Source organism: Trichomycterus rosablanca, chromosome 12, assembly GCF_030014385.1.
Source record: "Trichomycterus rosablanca isolate fTriRos1 chromosome 12, fTriRos1.hap1, whole genome shotgun sequence".
In the NCBI taxonomy this organism is placed as follows: Eukaryota; Metazoa; Chordata; class Actinopteri; order Siluriformes; family Trichomycteridae; genus Trichomycterus; species Trichomycterus rosablanca.
Window position 1 is genome coordinate 685,817 of NC_085999.1, and position 17,723 is coordinate 703,539.

Sequence of the window (17,723 nt, forward strand, 5' to 3'; positions counted from 1 at the left end):
ATTTGTTATTATTAAATTATTATTATATATATTTTTTTGGAAACACATATTAGATATTATAATTCGGTGACTTTACGAGCTCTGTGGAATCTATCGGAACCCTAGTACGATCTGCTCAGTGTAGAAACAGAATATCGTGTGTTTGTCCTCTAGATGTTATTAAACCTGAGAGCCTCACTGTCAGTCTGTACAAAGATTTCCTTTAAACTAAAGCAGCTTGTTTGTTTACACCCTGTTACCTCTGTCATGTTGTACCTGGGGTGATAGACTTCCAATCACTTGCATGGACACTTCAACACTTCAGATAAAACTGCTGATGAAAAAGGACCCTCATCCCCACCCCCTGACCCCGTCCCAAAACTTATGGTTGTGGTTGGATTTAAAAAGGAGGAAATGCAGGATTTAACCGTATAAATAAATGATTACAAAGTAAGATATACGGTGATGATTCCTACCGACTGCTCCTGTTAGGCGTCAGAGCAGATTATTTGTTTGTATGTTCGATTTTGGTTTCAGTTAGTACGGGATTTAGTCTTTACTTGATCTCATTGGTCTTAGTTGGTATAGGATTTGGTCTTGTCTTGGTCTCAGTTAGTCTAGGACTTGGTCTTGTCTAGGTCTTAGCTGATGGAATTTGGTCTTAGCTGGTATAGGATTTGGTCTTGTCTTGGTCTTAGTTAGTATTTGATTTAATTGTGTCTTGGTCTTAGTTAGTATGGGACTTAGTCTTGTCTTGGTCTTGTCTTGGTCTCAGTTAGTCTAGGACTTGGTCTTGGCTTGGTATTAGTTAGTATAGGACTTGGTTTTGTCTAGGTCTTAGCTGATGGAATTTGGTCTTAACTGGTATAGGATTTGGTCTTGTCTTGGTCTCAGTTAGTATGAAAGTTGGTCTTGTCTTGGTGTCAGTTAGTATAGCATTTAGTCGTGTCTTGGTCAATTAGTATGGGACTTGGTCTTGTTTTGGTCTCAGTTAGTATGGGACTTGGTCTTGACTAAGATTTTGTTTTATTATGTAAAGAACTAAATGATGAATCCAGTATCTGTGTTTGTTTTGGACTGATCTGTGTTTTTATGATTGGGTTTTATTTTGATGTAATAAACATTATTTGATCTCCAGTACAGATTTGATCAGATTCTATACTAACATGTCCGTGCTTCAGTGATGTTTATTGTACTGATGCTGTAATAAGAGACTAATCATTTGTCGAGCATTAATTATTGATGGATTTCTTCTGTCCTGTGGAATATTTTATTAATGGGCGTTATTGATCAGATGTCGACCGTAGCAGTTATTATTTGATACCCTGTGGTTTCCTGTCTGTCTGCAGTTACTTCCTGTCTGTGCCAGAGTTGGTTTACATCACTATAGTGTTTATGCACTGATGGACACATTTAAGTATTTATTATTATTATTATTATTATTTTATTTATTATTATTATTATTAATAATATTTTATTTATTATTATTATTATTATTTTATTTATTATTATTATTTTATTTATTATTATTATTATTATTATTATTATTATTATTATTATTATTTAAATCCAGTGCTCATCTCAGGTTCACTCTTAAACATCCTACATCAGTTAATCTTTCAATATTAATATTTTTTCATGATAAAACATAACCCTAGATTTTGAGATTGAGAGAGTTAATTAACTACACACTGTACCTGAGTTTATTATTATTATTAATTTTATTGATCAGTTTCCTGAGGACGAGTGACGTTCAGTGTTATTAATGAACTCTGTTATTATCAGTCTGTGGCAGAATGAATCAGGTCGCTCATTTGTGTTACTAATAAGAACTGGTTTTACATTTTTATCTGCTCTTACTGGAGCCGAACAGGATGGTTCACGTCTGCATCATTATAATGAATTTTAATTCACTCATATGGTGTGAAATTATAATTACTGAGGATATAATCACGTATATATTATAGAATACATTACAGAATTATACAGAATTATATTAGTGTCAGAAATTAAAGCTTCTTTCTTTTGTACTGTAATAAAATCTTAATAAAATTAAAAAAAGAAATGTATATTATTATTCTCCTGTGTGTAGGACAGACCAGCAGACCAGCAGGGTGAGAGTTTGAATCTTAACTCTGTTATTTTTTTAGTATTTTAATTCATTCTAATTAGAATAAAAATTATTTAAGCTTTTACGTTTTTCAGGCAGGACAGAACAAATCTTAAATTTTCTTTTTATTGTACGAACTAAACTGTATTAGAATAAAAACCTTTCATTATAAATGCAATAAATAAATGTCAATGTTTTACACACGGAATGAAATATATACTTTATTACCTATTTTATTTTAATCAGCCCTTATTTAAATTCCAGGTTCATTACTGTGACCTACTGGATTATAGTGCTCATTTACATTTACATTTTCTGTATTTAGTGGACGCTTTTATCCAAAGCGACTTACATTACAGTTACAGTATACAGCCTGAGCAACTAAGGGTTAAGGGCCTTGTTTAAGGGCCCAACAGCAGCAACCTGGCAGTGGTGGAGCTTGATTACTAGTCCAGTACCAGTCCAGTACACTAGGGTACGTGGTTAAGGTACTGGACGTGGTTGTTTTTATTAATTTATATAGATAGGTATTAATATTCATACAGGTGGAGACTGAGATGTACCAGCGCTCTGTACCGCTTTATGCTTAAATACAAACATCAGTGCTTGAGGGTTTTTCATGCATTTTCTCCCCATTTTCCTCCTGATTTAGCGACTCAATTCGTCTTCCACTGCTGAGAGATACCAGATTCACGAAGTACCACAGGGGTGAGAGCTGGTTGCTTAGTCGTTTTTGCTGTAATGTGTGTAATCACAGCGTTACATGTTTACACCAGAATAAAAAGCTTTTCTTCCTTTCCGCGATGAACGACCTTTGTTTTTTTAAACAGTCGTTCCTTTAATAAATGAAGCAGACCCGAGGACGCCTGCAATTATCTTCTAGAGCATCCATGGCCTGACCTTGATGTGATTAGTGAAGCAGAGGGAATTCAGAGGAATTTATGCTACAGCAGAGCACAGACGCGGATCCCAACCTAAAACCGTTCAGGTACTGGATCTGAATTGATTGGTTTATAACTGCTGGGATGTTTTGCTTCTCCAGTGCCATCACACCTATGTGGGTTTGGAATTTCGGATAGCGTCGCCCCTGATTTGACTGCAGGTTTGTGTGTCGGAGCTCCTGCTGGTGCCAGTATGAGATAAACAATTACAGCTCATAGAGCTACGTTCTATTAACCTGATTTATTTATTAGTTTATTTAGTAAAAGTGAGCTTGTGTGGTGTAATGCTAAGAGCCACGCTGATGTAGTAACAGTGCTCGAGCTCCAGGGATTTGAACTCCAGCATGGGCTCATAAATACAGAGGGCACAGGGCATTACAAGAACCCAACCAGTAACAGGACAGAGACTGGTGCACGTCTGTCGCACGCACAGATACATTTAAGGGTCAGGTGTAGCCTAGTGGTTAAGGTACTGGACTAGTAATGGAAAGGTCGCTGGTCCAAGCCTCGCCACTGCCAGGTTGCCACTGTTGGGCCCTTAAGCAAGGCCCTTAACCCTCAATTGCTTAGACTGTATAATGTCACAGAACTGTAAGTCACTTTGGATAAAAGCGTCTCCTAAACTCTTACATGTCTTTGTAGGGCAGTCGATTAGGATGTGATTTACTGTCAACGGCAGTTTTCTCCCAGTTTAGTCGTACCCAGTTCCTTTCCCTCTGCTGGAGACCCCGATGGTGTACGAGGAAGGTATATTCTCCTGACACGCCCTCCCTCCGACACGTGCTTGCTCCACCAACCCCTTCTTATCCCCCCGTACTTTGGTGGATCGGCGCATGAGGTCACGCGCTGATCTCCACGTTCCTCCACTTCTGTAAAGGCGCCTCGGGCTACTAACCAGGGTCCTTACACAGCCTTAAAGACCCTACACACGTTTTAGTCCCGTCTTTTCCCACCCAGCAGACTAGTGGCTGATTTTATTTGCTATATATATATATAAATACATACAGTATATATTTAATGCATTTTTACCCGATTGCATTACGCTTCCTCTCTACTGGTGCTGACCCCCGCCCCTGATTGAGGGGAGCGAGACTGTCACACGCCCCCTCCGACACGTGTGCAGTAGCCGACTGCATCTTTGCATCTGCACGAGGCGAGTTAATATACGGCTCAGCTTTGTGCACGGAGAGCCACACCCTGATCCTCATAATCCCTCGCCATTAATCAGCCAGCAGAGGTCGTAATTGCATCAGTTATGAGGTCCCTATCTGGTCCCTATCTGGTCCCTATCTGGCTCCCTATGGTTGTTCATGTAGCCACCCCAGTTTGAACCGATGACTTTGAAATCCCAGCTCTGGTGTGCTAGCATATTTTACCGCTGTGCACCTAAGCGGCTCCAGCTTTATATTTGACTTATATGCACAATAAATGTAAATAAAAGCTTTTTTGTTTGTTTGGTTTTTTTGTAAATGCAGAATAATAACGTATCACGTATCAGAATATTTACTGCCTGCAAGAAGCCAACAGAAAAATCCACATTAAGAAAACATCAGAATTATTTTAATGATAATTTAATGTTCCCTCATTATGTTTAATGTATTTTTAATGTCTTAAAAAACACCCCGGAAAGTTTAATTATTACTGTACATGGTGATTATTTTAACCTTAATATTATTTTACTGTAGTTTGATGTCCTGCCTGAAGTCACAGATTTTAGAAGATTTTTCTCTGTTGTGCTCTTATACACGATGTGAAGGAACGTCCAGGTTCACGTCATTTCATTACTCACACTGAGAGGGGTTAAAATAATAAATAAATAAATAAATAAATAAATAAATAAATAAATAAATAAATAAATAAATAAATAAATAAATAAATAAATAAATAAATAAATAAATAAATAAATAAATAAATAAATAAATAAATAATAATTAAATAAATAAATAATAATTAATAATAAATAGATAAATAAATAATAATAAATACATAAATAATAATTAAAAGAAATAATAAATAATAAATAAATAAATAAATAATAATAAATACATAAATAATGATTAAATGAATAAATAATAATTAAATAATAAATAATAATAAATAAATAAATAAATAAATAAATAAATAAATAGTAATTAAATAATAATTAAATAAATAATGTTAAAATAAGGTTTTGACAAGAACAACAACAGGGCGGGACGGGATGAGGCTTGGCAGGGCGAGTGCCGGATTCAGGAGGATGAACCCAGAATGCAGGATGCTTAACCAGTGCATTAGACAGTGAAAGCCTGGTGAGTAGAGCTTAGGACTATCAATCAAAAGGTTGCAGGTTCAAATCCCATCTCTGCCATGCAGTGACTGTTGGGCCCTTAAGCATCAAATGACAATGAAGGTATTTATTTATTCCAGCCAAAACAACACTGCAGCTAATGGACTAGTAAGCAGAACGTTTTAACTCCTTTGATTACATGGGTGTGTTTATAGATTTTTTCTTCTTTTCAGGAGGACACCAGCTTTGTTTGGCTCGACCTCATCCCACATCCATGTTCAGACTTGGCTCTGACCTTCATCTTTTCAGCACCACTTCTTTTCACCGATCATTTTGCCCTTATGGATCATTTCCTGGACGTGTGCAGTAAACTTCGGCTCTGACAGTGGACGTTCTTCTAAACTTTACATTCATTATAATTGCATTACCTCAAGAACCAGGATTCGACTGAACCTGACGTATCTGAGATGGATTAACGTATCTGAGACGAAGACGCTGAAGTACGTGGATTAATAATGACTGCCCTGACTGCCCTTGATCTCTAGCACGGTGGGAACCATGAGTCTCCCTGCAGAGTTCCTCTCCTCAGCGAGTTCCCGGGTTCGAGGATTGCATCTCATGCTGCTTCTTCTGACCGCCGTGGCATCCGAGTGTCCCAGGAGCTGCCAGTGCACGGAGAGGAGCGGCCTGGTGGTGGTGCAGTGCTCCTCCCGCAACCTGGAGCTCATCCCGCCCGACCTGCCTCGTGACACCGTGGCGTTGCTTCTCTCCTCCAATCACATCACCAGAATCCCCGGCCAGGCTTTCCGAGACCTGCCGCGCCTGCAGGAGCTCGACCTGTCCCGGAACTCCATCGAGAGCATGGACGCCGACGCCTTCCACGGCGTCTCGGAGACCCTGCGGACGCTCAACCTGTCGCACAACCGGCTCCGCGGCGTGCCCAAGGAGGCCTTCGCCCGGCTGCGGGCCAAGATCGGCCTGGCCAACAACCCGTGGCACTGCGAGTGCACGCTGCAGGAGGTCCTGCGAGAGCTCCAGCTCGACCCCGAGACGGCCGGCGAGGTGAGCTGCCACACGGCCGTGCAGGACGAGTACGCCGGCAAACCCGTCATCCAGGTCCTGGACTCGGGGATGAACTTCTGCAGCTTCCACCACAAAACCACGGACGTGGCCATGTTCATCACCATGTTCGGCTGGTTCGCCATGGTGATCGGGTACGTGATATACTACGTCCGGCACAACCAGGAGGATGCCCGCAGGCACCTGGAGTACCTCAAGTCTCTGCCCAGCAGCTCACAAATCAGCAAAGACTTCGACACCATCAGCACGGTTCTGTAGCGTCGAGATTGTATTCGAATAACAGGACACGCCTTAAAGCTAACGTCCAAACACGGACCACTTTCATTTACAATACACACCACATATTTCATAAATATAGATGATTTTATTTTATAAATAAGGATTTCATATATTTTCCACTTGCAAATGAGCAAAATATCTGTTAGTGATGTCATAACACGTACATGCACTGGTGATACGACCACATCATATTAATATTACTGTTAATATTACTGAACCCTTTTATTTACACAAAACAAGAACAAGCACCGGTTCTGTGTGTAAACCTAGCTTTCTCTCTACACACACACATTTCCCATCATCCTACACTCCCGAGAAGAGGGCGTGTCTAAATTCTTAGCTCCCTTAAAATGCTCCTACTGAGGCGCCTTAATTCTGAGTGATGATCTGACCGAATGACGAGGGAGCGTCCGACGCCTCCTCAGCGCTAAAGATCAATCCCAGCATTCAGTGCGGCACGACTTTTCTCACAAAAAACTACAAGCATGGCGGACGAATCAAATTATAGTGTAAATAAATTATGGTTGATGTGTAATCTGTATAAAGGTGTAATTATACGAGTGGGTTTATTTGTAAATTAGGGCGTCAAGGACAGTTTAAGCGTTTTGGGTACACGGAGGGAGGTGTTACAACGGGCTGAGGCTAACTGTGTTAGCTTAGTAAGCTTAAACTGCGGTGACATAATCGTGTGTCTAAATAATCTGATTATGAGCTCCAGGTCTGATTAGAATCCTCTCTACTGATCAGGTTTACACACAGACCCTCAGTGTTATATTTATTTATGATCAGTGATGCATGTTTCCATACTCGTCTTACCAGATTCTGAGAATATTGCAGAGATGTTCACAAGTCACAAATTACGAGTCCGAGTCGAGTCAGGAGTCAATATAATCTACACAAAACATATATTATAAATGTAGCGTAGAAATAACAGATTAGCGAGTGTATTTAGCCGTTTTACTTCGTGTCTTTACTTTCCTCCTCATTGTGTAAATGAATGTAATTTCTGTAACAAGAAGGTTCCAGTTAAAAGCTTCAACTGATACGTTTTGTTTTCATTACAGAACAAAAGCGCTCGATAAATCACGGCACAGCGGCCAAAATCCCAAACACAGCAAAAACCATCATAACCGCTGCTTACCTTAGCTTCTGTTCTTCCAGATGCTATTACATTTATAAGCGTGCGTCCCATTAGGAACAGAATCCGTTATTTTGTAAACGTGCTTATAATTAAAAACCTCCAAACTTTTCCCGGTGGTGAAGTAAAACAGGAAGTGGTTAGAAAGCCGATCGAGCGTTTCATTACCACGTCATCTGTGTGACGCAAACTGAATAAATGCAAATAACAGCATTTCTTACTAACAATTACAATCAGAAGCTCTGATTGGTTCAGAAAGCGTCTTTCAACCATTAGCGCTGATTCTGTAGGAGCTTTCCATTCACCCCGGCTGTTCCTGTGAAGTGCACTACGTAGGGTATTCCACCATTTTAAGTGAGATTCTGATCCAAAGGGAACGAGAATGTTCAAATGAAGTGTAGGCTGTGTACGGTGACAGCTGTAGCCTAGTGGTTAAGGTACTGGACCAGTAATCAGAGAGTCGCTGGTTCAAGCCCCACCACTGCCAGGTTGCTGCTGTTGGGTCCTTGAGCAAGGCCCTTAACCCTCAATTGCTCAGACTGTATACTGTAATGTAAGTCGCTTTGGATGAAGGCGTCTGCTAAATGCTGAAAATGTAAATGTAAATGTATAGGGAGTAGGGAGCGACGCTTCATCACTACACCGGAAGCTGGCTGGAACATTTACACATTGTGTGTTTTGTGGGTTAAGACGGCCGGAGCGTTATTATTATTAGAGAGCAGAAAATGACACGATCAGAATAATGTTGGATCATATATACTGTATATACGTTCACGAGTAATTTTTTGCGAGTCATGAGTCGAGTCCGAGTCATTTGAAACGAGTCCGAGTCGAGTCTAAATATCCCATCTCTGGAATATTGCACATATACAGTGTATCACAAAAGTGAGTACACCCCTCACATTTCTGCAAATATTTTATTATATCTTTTCATGGGACAACACTATAGAAATAAAACTTGGATATAACTTAGAGTAGTCAGTGTACAGCTTGTATAGCAGTGTAGATTTACTGTCTTCTGAAAATAACTCAACACACAGCCATTAATGTCTAAATAGCTGCAACATAAGTGAGTACACCCCACAGTGAACATGTCCAAATTGTGCCCAAAGTGTCAATATTTTGTGTGACCACCATTATTATCCAGCACTGCCTTAACCCTCCTGGGCATGGAATTCACCAGAGCTGCACAGGTTGCTACTGGAATCCTCTTCCACTCCTCCATGATGACATCACGGAGCTGGTGGATGTTAGACACCTTGAACTCCTCCACCTTCCACTTGAGGATGCGCCACAGGTGCTCAATTGGGTTTAGTCCATCACCTTTACCTTCAGCTTCCTCAGCAAGGCAGTTGTCATCTTGGAGGTTGTGTTTGGGGTCGTTATCCTGTTGGAAAACTGCCATGAGGCCCAGTTTTCGAAGGGAGGGGATCATGCTCTGTTTCAGAATGTCACAGTACATGTTGGAATTCATGTTTCCCTCAATGAACTGCAGCTCCCCAGTGCCAGCAACACTCATGCAGCCCAAGACCATGATGCTACCACCACCATGCTTGACTGTAGGCAAGATACAGTTGTCTTGGTACTTCTCACCAGGGCGCCGCCACACATGCTGGACACCATCTGAGCCAAACAAGTTGATCTTGGTCTCGTCAGACCACAGGGCATTCCAGTAATCCATGTTCTTGGACTGCTTGTCTTCAGCAAACTGTGTGCGGGCTTTCTTGTGCGTCAGCTTCCTTCTGGGATGACGACCATGCAGACCGAGTTGATGCAGTGTGCGGCGTATGGTCTGAGCACTGACAGGCTGACCTCCCACGTCTTCAACCTCTGCAGCAATGCTGGCAGCACTCATGCGTCTATTTTTTAAAGCCAACCTCTGGATATGACGCCGAACACGTGGACTCAACTTCTTTGGTCGACCCTGGCAAAGCCTGTTCCGAGTGGAACCTGTCCTGGAAAACCGCTGTATGACCTTGGCCACCATGCTGTAGCTCAGTTTCAGGGTGTTAGCAATCTTCTTATAGCCCAGGCCATCTTTGTGGAGAGCAACAATTCTATTTCTCACATCCTCAGAGAGTTCTTTGCCATGAGGTGCCATGTTGAATATCCAGTGGCCAGTATGAGAGAATTGTACCCAAAACACCAAATTTAACAGCCCTGCTCCCCATTTACACCTGGGACCTTGACACATGACACCAGGGAGGGACAACGACACATTTGGGCACAATTTGGACATGTTCACTGTGGGGTGTACTCACTTATGTTGCCAGCTATTTAGACATTAATGGCTGTGTGTTGAGTTATTTTCAGAAGACAGTAAATCTACACTGCTATACAAGCTGTACACTGACTACTCTAAGTTATATCCAAGTTTCATGTCTATAGTGTTGTCCCATGAAAAGATATAATGAAATATTTGCAGAAATGTGAGGGGTGTACTCACTTTTGTGATACACTGTAATTCTTAAATATGTCGTATTTTAAACTGTTGCTCTTGTGTTTTGTTGTAATTCTGTTAGACGAGACGATCGTCAGGACTGTAAGATGGTACCATGTGTGTTTAATGTTTCTGTCACGTCACCCTGTTCTTAAACACGTTTATCTGTAAACACACGTTCAGTAGCACCGATTATCTGCATTTATTAACCATTAATCTGCTCATGTACTGAGAACAGGACTGAACTGGGATTATTCGGGATTATTTTTGTATTATTGATACTTTAGTGCAGCACCAAAGACTTGGAACGAGCCACTGTGGAGAGGATAAACCATCACTGCCGAATACTGTTCAGCAAGCAATGTATTATACCGAACACGTCCCATCCGCCCAAGTGCCTGAATAATGGTGCTCTGGTACCTAAACACGGTGCTGTGGTTTGGTTATTCTCCACCATGTCTTTGGTTTATGTTAGATTGTGTGTTAAAGCTCTTTAGTGATGTGGTTCGTGCTGGTGATTTTATTTACACACTGTTACTGTATTTAAATGTCCGACACCATGTTAATGTTCTCAGTTAAAAAGCCATTTTTATAATAAATATTATTATTATTATTAGTGCAGAACTCAGTTACTCCAGAACTCCAGGTTCGAATCTTAGTGGTGCTGTCAACCGGCCGGACATCTACACTGATATGATTGGTCAGTCTGTGTGGGTGGCTGAAACACTGCAGTAGATTGGTGGCCTGTCCAGGGTCTTCAAGTCTTGTGATCTGTGTTTCCTGAATGAACCGACCCAACTGTGACCCTGACCAATTTTAAAGTTGTTATTATATTAATATAATCTTTTTTTATTTTTTTATTATTAGTAGTAGTAGTAGTAGTCGTAGTAGTATGAATTATAATAATAATTATTGAATAAATAATTACATTATTAAATAACCAACCCACTGTGACCCTGACCATTGTTTATGTTGTTATTATTATTATTATTACTATCATTATTATTTTATTAGATTCATATAATTATTATTTTTATTTTTTTAGATATTTTTGTTATTTTATTGTTATTATTACAATACTACAATAAGTTATAATAATTAATATTTAGATATAATTTTTATCTTTATTATTATTATTATTGTTGTTGTTGCTGTTATTATTATTGTTATTAATATTAGTTATTAAAATTATTATAATTAATTTAGATTATTATTATTTTTGTTATTTTATAGTAATAATAATAATAATAATAATAATAATTATTATTATTATTATTATTATTATACTGTTATTACCACTATTATTATTACTATTACTTTTACTGTTTTGTTATTATTATTATTATTATTAATATTTATTATTAAAATGATTATTCATGATTACAATTATTATTATTATTATTATTATTATTGTTATTTAAATTATTATTATTGTTATTAATTATTACAACTATTATTATTATTGTTATTATTAGTTATTAATATTATTTCTTAAAATTATTATTATTATTATTTTAGATTATTATTATTTTTGTTATTTTTATAGTAATAATTATAATTTTTATTATTATTATTATTATACTGTTATTACCACTATTAATATTACTATTACTTTTATTGTTTTGTTGTTATTATTATTATAATTATTATTAGTATAATTCATTTCATTATTATTATTATTATTATTAATCATTAAGCTCTTTTTTCTTGTAATGTGTATTATCTCGTGTGGACTCCTGACCATGAGCTTGTCGAACATACCAAATACACTGATCCCAAAAAATGTATTTAGAATTACTGCATGAATCTGTCCTAGCAAATTGGGGGGGAAATCATCATAAATCTAATCTAAATAATCAAATTTAATTAATAATGTGTGAGTATATATGTATGTAGCTTTAATAAGAGGTGATGCATGAAAAGCTGCACCAATAACCCCATCTAAAGGAGCTTTGATCAGAATCGTCTATCATCAACGCCTGGTACTGATACACGAGGCGTGACGTAAAATCCAATCAATTCTCAGCTTCATGTGCAAACCGTAAACAGATCGAGCATCAATCAGACCAAACAAGAGATTTATCTCCACCCTCGACCTTCTGAAGAACAGCACTGAAGTGGAAACTCAATAACAGATCGAGCTGAGCAGCTCTGCCCAGCTCTGTCCAGCTCTGCCCTGGTCTTTAACACTGCTAAATAAAAGAGCAGATCTGTTCCTGATTCATTTCTGATTTTATCTTCAACATCTCATCAAACGAGGAGATGCTGTGATGCCTGTAAGAGCCTGAAATGATGGATAAAATATATATAGTACAGAAGAAACACCCCTGAGTTCAGAATCTCTTCACATCCTGCAGAGACTGGATCCTCTCCTGTGGACCTTTATTATCAGCTCACCGAATAGCTTCTCAGTGGGGTTTAGGGGAGGAAACTCGGGGGGTTTTGGATCATTTCTGTGTGGATTTGGACTCGTTTTAGCTGCAGTATCTTAGTGAAAGTCTGTGTATCCTGAGGGTTTAGAGGAAAACGACCCCAGAAACGCCACAGAACCAAAATACCTGTCAGGGTGTATCATGGTATGGGGGTGTGTCAGTACCAGGGTCTGTCATGGTATGGGGGGGTGTCAGTACCAGGGTCTGTCATGGTATGGGGGTGTGTCAGTGCCAGGGTCTGTCATGGTATGGGGGTGTGTCAGTGTCAGGATCTGTCATGGTGTGGGGGTGTGTCAGTGCCAGGGTGTGTCATGGTATGGAGGGGTGTCAGTACCAGGGTCTGTCATGGTATGGGGGTGTGTCAGTGTCAGGATCTGTCATGGTGTGGGGGTGTGTCAGTGCCAGGGTGTGTCATGGTATGGGGGGGTGTCAGTACCAGGGTCTGTCATGGTATGGGGGTGTGTCAGTACCAGGGTCTGTCATGGTATGGGGGTGTGTCAGTACCAGGGTCTGTCATGGTATGGGGGTGTGTCAGTACCAGGGTCTGTCATGGTATGGGGGGGTGTCAGTACCAGGGTCTGTCATGGTATGGGGGCGTGTCAGTACCAGGGTCTGTCATGGTATGGGGTTGTGTCAGTGTCAGGATCTGTCATGGTGTGGGGGTGTGTCAGTGCCAGGGTGTGTCATGGTATGGGGGTGTGTCAGTACCAGGTTCTGTCATTGTATGGGGTGTGTCAGTACCAGGGTCTGTCATGGTATGGGGGTGTGTCAGTGTCAGGGTCTGTCATTGTATGGGGTGTGTCAGTACCAGGGTGTGTCATGGTATGGGGGTGTGTCAGTGCCAGGGTGTGTCATGGTATGGGGGTGTGTCAGTGTCAGGGTCTGTCATGGTATGGGGGTGTGTCAGTACCAGGGTCTGTCATGGTATGGGGGTGTGTCAGTGCCAGGGTGTGTCATGGTATGGGGGTGTGTCAGTACCAGGGTCTGTCATTGTATGGGGTGTGTCAGTACCAGGGTCTGTCATGGTATGGGGGTGTGTCAGTGCCAGGGTGTGTCATGGTATGGGGGTGTGTCAGTACCAGGGTCTGTCATGGTATGGGGGGGTGTCAGTACCAGGGTCTGTCATGGTATGGGGGGGTGTCAGTACCAGGGTCTGTCATGGTATGGGGGTGTGTCAGTACCAGGGTCTGTCATGGTATGGGGGTGTGTCAGTGCCAGGGTCTGTCATTGTATGGGGGTGTGTCAGTGCCAGGGTCTGTCATTGTATGGGGGTGTGTCAGTACCAGGGTCTGTCATGGTATGGGGGTGTGTCAGTACCAGGGTCTGTCATGGTATGGGGGTGTGTCAGTACCAGGGTCTGTCATGGTATGGGGGTGTGTCAGTGTCAGGGTCTGTCATGGTATGGGGGTGTGTCAGTGCCAGGGTCTTTCATGGTATGGGGGTGTGTCAGTGTCAGGGTCTGTCATGGTATGGGGGTGTGTCAGTGTCAGGGTATTCGTGTATCCCATCGTACAACGTCCCTGGAGCCGAGGTGAATATACCCTCCTCGGACGCCACCAAGGTCTCCAGCAGAGGAAGAGGAACTGGCTACGACTAAACTGGGAGAAAAAGAGACAAACGCAGAACAAAACTAACAATAAAGTCTCTAACAAAGCAGGAAAAATCTACTTTAAAACCATAATAACATTTTATATAAGGCCAAAAGTATGTGGACACTTGACACTGACCTTGTTGGCATTCATTCTGATTTTAATCAAAAAACACAATCGTTAGGTCACGCCATGCCAGACCAGAATGCAACACAAAGGTGATCAATAACGCTGAGGTCAGGGCTCTGAGAGGGTCACTGGGTTTCATCCTCACAAACACAAACACAAAGCGTTTCTTTATACACGCTTACACAATAAACTGGAACGAGAAACATCCCTCTACTCCACAAAGCTAATCATTTATTAAATATAAACCCCATTTCCAGTAAAAGTTGGGACGTTTAGTTTCAGGCAGTAATGAGAAGAATGTGTGACGTGTTTCATTCTCTTCAATCTTTATTTGATTTCTAATGTTTCACTGATCAACTTCATTCTAGTTTGTAAATAGAAACACGTTTAGAATTTCCATAAGAGTCAGGCCGCACATTTACTATAGGAGACAGATCTGGACTGCAGGCAGGCCAGTCAAGCACATGCACTCTGTGTTGTAGTGTGTACAGAATGAGGCGTGGCATCTTCCCGGGAAAAGACGCCACCTTGATGGCAGTGAATGTGTCTCTAAAATCCCAAAATATGGGCACTGATGCACCCCTGTACATGACGTTGACTTTTGCGTCTTTCACTGATACCAGTCTGGATGGTCCTCCAAATTGCAATCACAGAACCATAACAAACATCTTTAACATCCTTATCTGTACAGCAGGATTGATAATCTGCAAGTTTAAAGTTAATGGAACCACAAGTAATCCCCAGACAGGTGTAACCAAGAGCAATAAGCAGTGATCCACGCTGTATTGTGTTCCTATATTCCATGTTAAACTCATGTGGTGGATCCTTTTATACCCGATCATGATTCCCTCACCTGCTCACTGTGGAACCTTTCTAACACTGAAACTCCAACATTCCATCAACTTTTCACTCTGATTTTGCCTCCGTCCCAAAGTTTTTGGATTCTGTTACAGCATCCAATTCTAAACCTGTTTCTATTTACAAACTACAAACTTCAGACATGGGGTTTGCACCTTAATAATTAGAGGGGACGTCCACTAGAATGGTTTTATTTTTATTGAGGTTTTATCTACCAGTTTATTTCTGGTCAGGGTTGTGGTGGGTCCAGTTCAACGGGAAACACTGGGCGCAAGGCAGGAACATTCAGGACGGGGCTTCTTAATATTCTGTCAACTTTTACTTCTATTTTGCCATGTCCCAACTTTTTGTGGTGTGTTTCATGCACACGGTAAAGCTGTCAGTAAAAAAGATGAACGTGGAGCTGAAGAACATCACAGGCAGTTTTAGAACCGTCTTCACAGATTTTATTGATTTAATCTTTCACTCCGGCGGTACGGAACGCCGCCACGGAAAATGATCTGTTTATACTTTCACCCTGCAGGCGCGGTAAACAGCGTAAATATTCAAAATCATTTTAATCATTTAAAATATAGTCGGTACTTGTGCATAATCCAGGTTCTGTGTGATATTACTGCGGTACATCACCGTCTGAGCTGAGTCTTTATTTAAGACCCTGTAAAAAGCTCTTCTGATAATCACCACACACGGATGCGAGCGTGAGATCCCGGCTACGTCAACAGTGTACGATCAGGTTCAACCTATAGCGCTCGGCGTCGATGTGGTATCCATGGAGCAGGAATAGAGAGGCTTCAGGACCGCCGTTCATTAACGAAACCCACAGAAAAACATCTTCAGTCGTGCTTTATTCACAGGAACACAATCACCTTCACCAAACACTTCATTAAGATCAGCACGTTCCTGACATCAGGGTCCAGTTCTGTTCTATTCCCTCCTGAATTTCATCTGCACGTTTAAACCCTTGGACTTGCTGTTATTAATTTAATAATCGTGTTTCTTTCTGTAAAAGTGGACTCTAGAGCAGTGGAGACGTGTTCTCTGGAGTGACGAATCACGCTTCTCCGTCTGGGTTTGGTGGTTGCCAGGGGAACGGTACCTGTCTGACTGTATTGTGCCGAGTGTAAAGTGTGGTGGAGGGGGGATTATGGTGTGGGGGGTTTTCAGGAGTTGGGCTCGGCCCCTTAGTTCCAGTGAAAGAAACTCTTAATGCTTCAGCACACCAAGAGATTTTGGACAATTTCATGCTCCCAACTTTGTGGGAACAGTTTGGGGATGGTCCCTTCCTGTTCCAACATGACTGCGCACCAGTGCACAAAGCACAAGGTCCATAAAGACGTGGATGAGCCAGTTTGGTGTGGAAGAACTTGACTGGCCTGCACAGAGTCCTGACCTCAACCTGATAGATAGAACACCTTTGGGATGAATTAGAGAGGAGACTGTGAGCCAGGCCTTCTCATCCAACATCAGTGTCTGTCCTCACAAATGCGCTTCTGGAAGAACGGTTAAAAATTCCCATAAACACACTCCTAAACCTTGTGGAAAGCCTTCCCAGAGGAGTTGAAGCTGTTATAGCTGCAAAGGGTGGCGACATCATATTAAACCCTGTGGATTAAGAATGGGAGTCACTCAGGTTCATATGTGTGTGAAGGCAGACGAGCGAATACTTTTGGTAATATAGTGTAGAACCACTGTGATTCAAACCCGGATGTCTGCAGTCGTGAGCAGGAGTAACAGACAGAAATCTTTCAGAAATCTTTCCACAATATCATGTACAGTAGACAGTGAAAGATTAAATTATTCACAGTCTTACAGTGAGAAATGTTCTTTTTAAACTGATTGATTCTCTCCTGAAGTTTGGAACACAGTGGTGAGCCACGCCCCATCATTGACTCATATCATCATTGAGTCATATCCAATTCCCTGATCGTTTTTCCTTTCTACTGCCTAACACGCGCCTCCGACACGTGTGCCGCACCGACCGCTTCTTTTCACCTGCACCAGGCGGGTTCATACGGAGATCCGTATCATGCACGGAGAGTCATGAACTGATCCCCCGTCTCTGTGCAGCACTATCGATCAGCCAGCAGAGGGCGTAACTACAGGTATGAGAAACCCCTATGACCCTCCCTCCCTCAGACGAGCCGAATATTTTACGTATAGGCGCTGAGATTCAGCTCTGGTTGAATTGCCGGATTTTGATAAGCAGTTCGGCTTGCAGTTTTAAAAAGTGTTTAATACCGCATGCTAGTTTTCGTCCAGCGCTCATGTTTAATCTACGCAGGGTTGTTGAGGTGCTGATGATTTATCGGGAGGAGATTACACACCCACTCAGAAGTGCTTTCACTCCATTCTCTGCAACCCTGATCAGGTTTACTGGATTACTTTTCTCTCCGTGCACAAGACCGACCTCACACGATGATCCACCAGATCTCAGCACACTTATGACGAATCCTTACGACCCTCCCAACCTCAGATGTAGATG

At 41.3% G+C, this 17,723-nt stretch overlaps 1 protein-coding gene across 1 annotated transcript; it reads left to right on the forward strand.

The window, feature by feature from the left end:
• The first annotated feature begins 5,854 nt into the window (after window positions 1-5,854).
• On the forward strand, window positions 5,855-6,634 carry lrrc3 (leucine rich repeat containing 3). The gene has a single exon (XM_063006615.1). It carries the CDS (start codon window positions 5,855-5,857, stop codon window positions 6,632-6,634), a length of 780 nt encoding a protein of 259 aa, XP_062862685.1.
• Window positions 6,635-17,723: the final 11,089 nt, after the last annotated feature.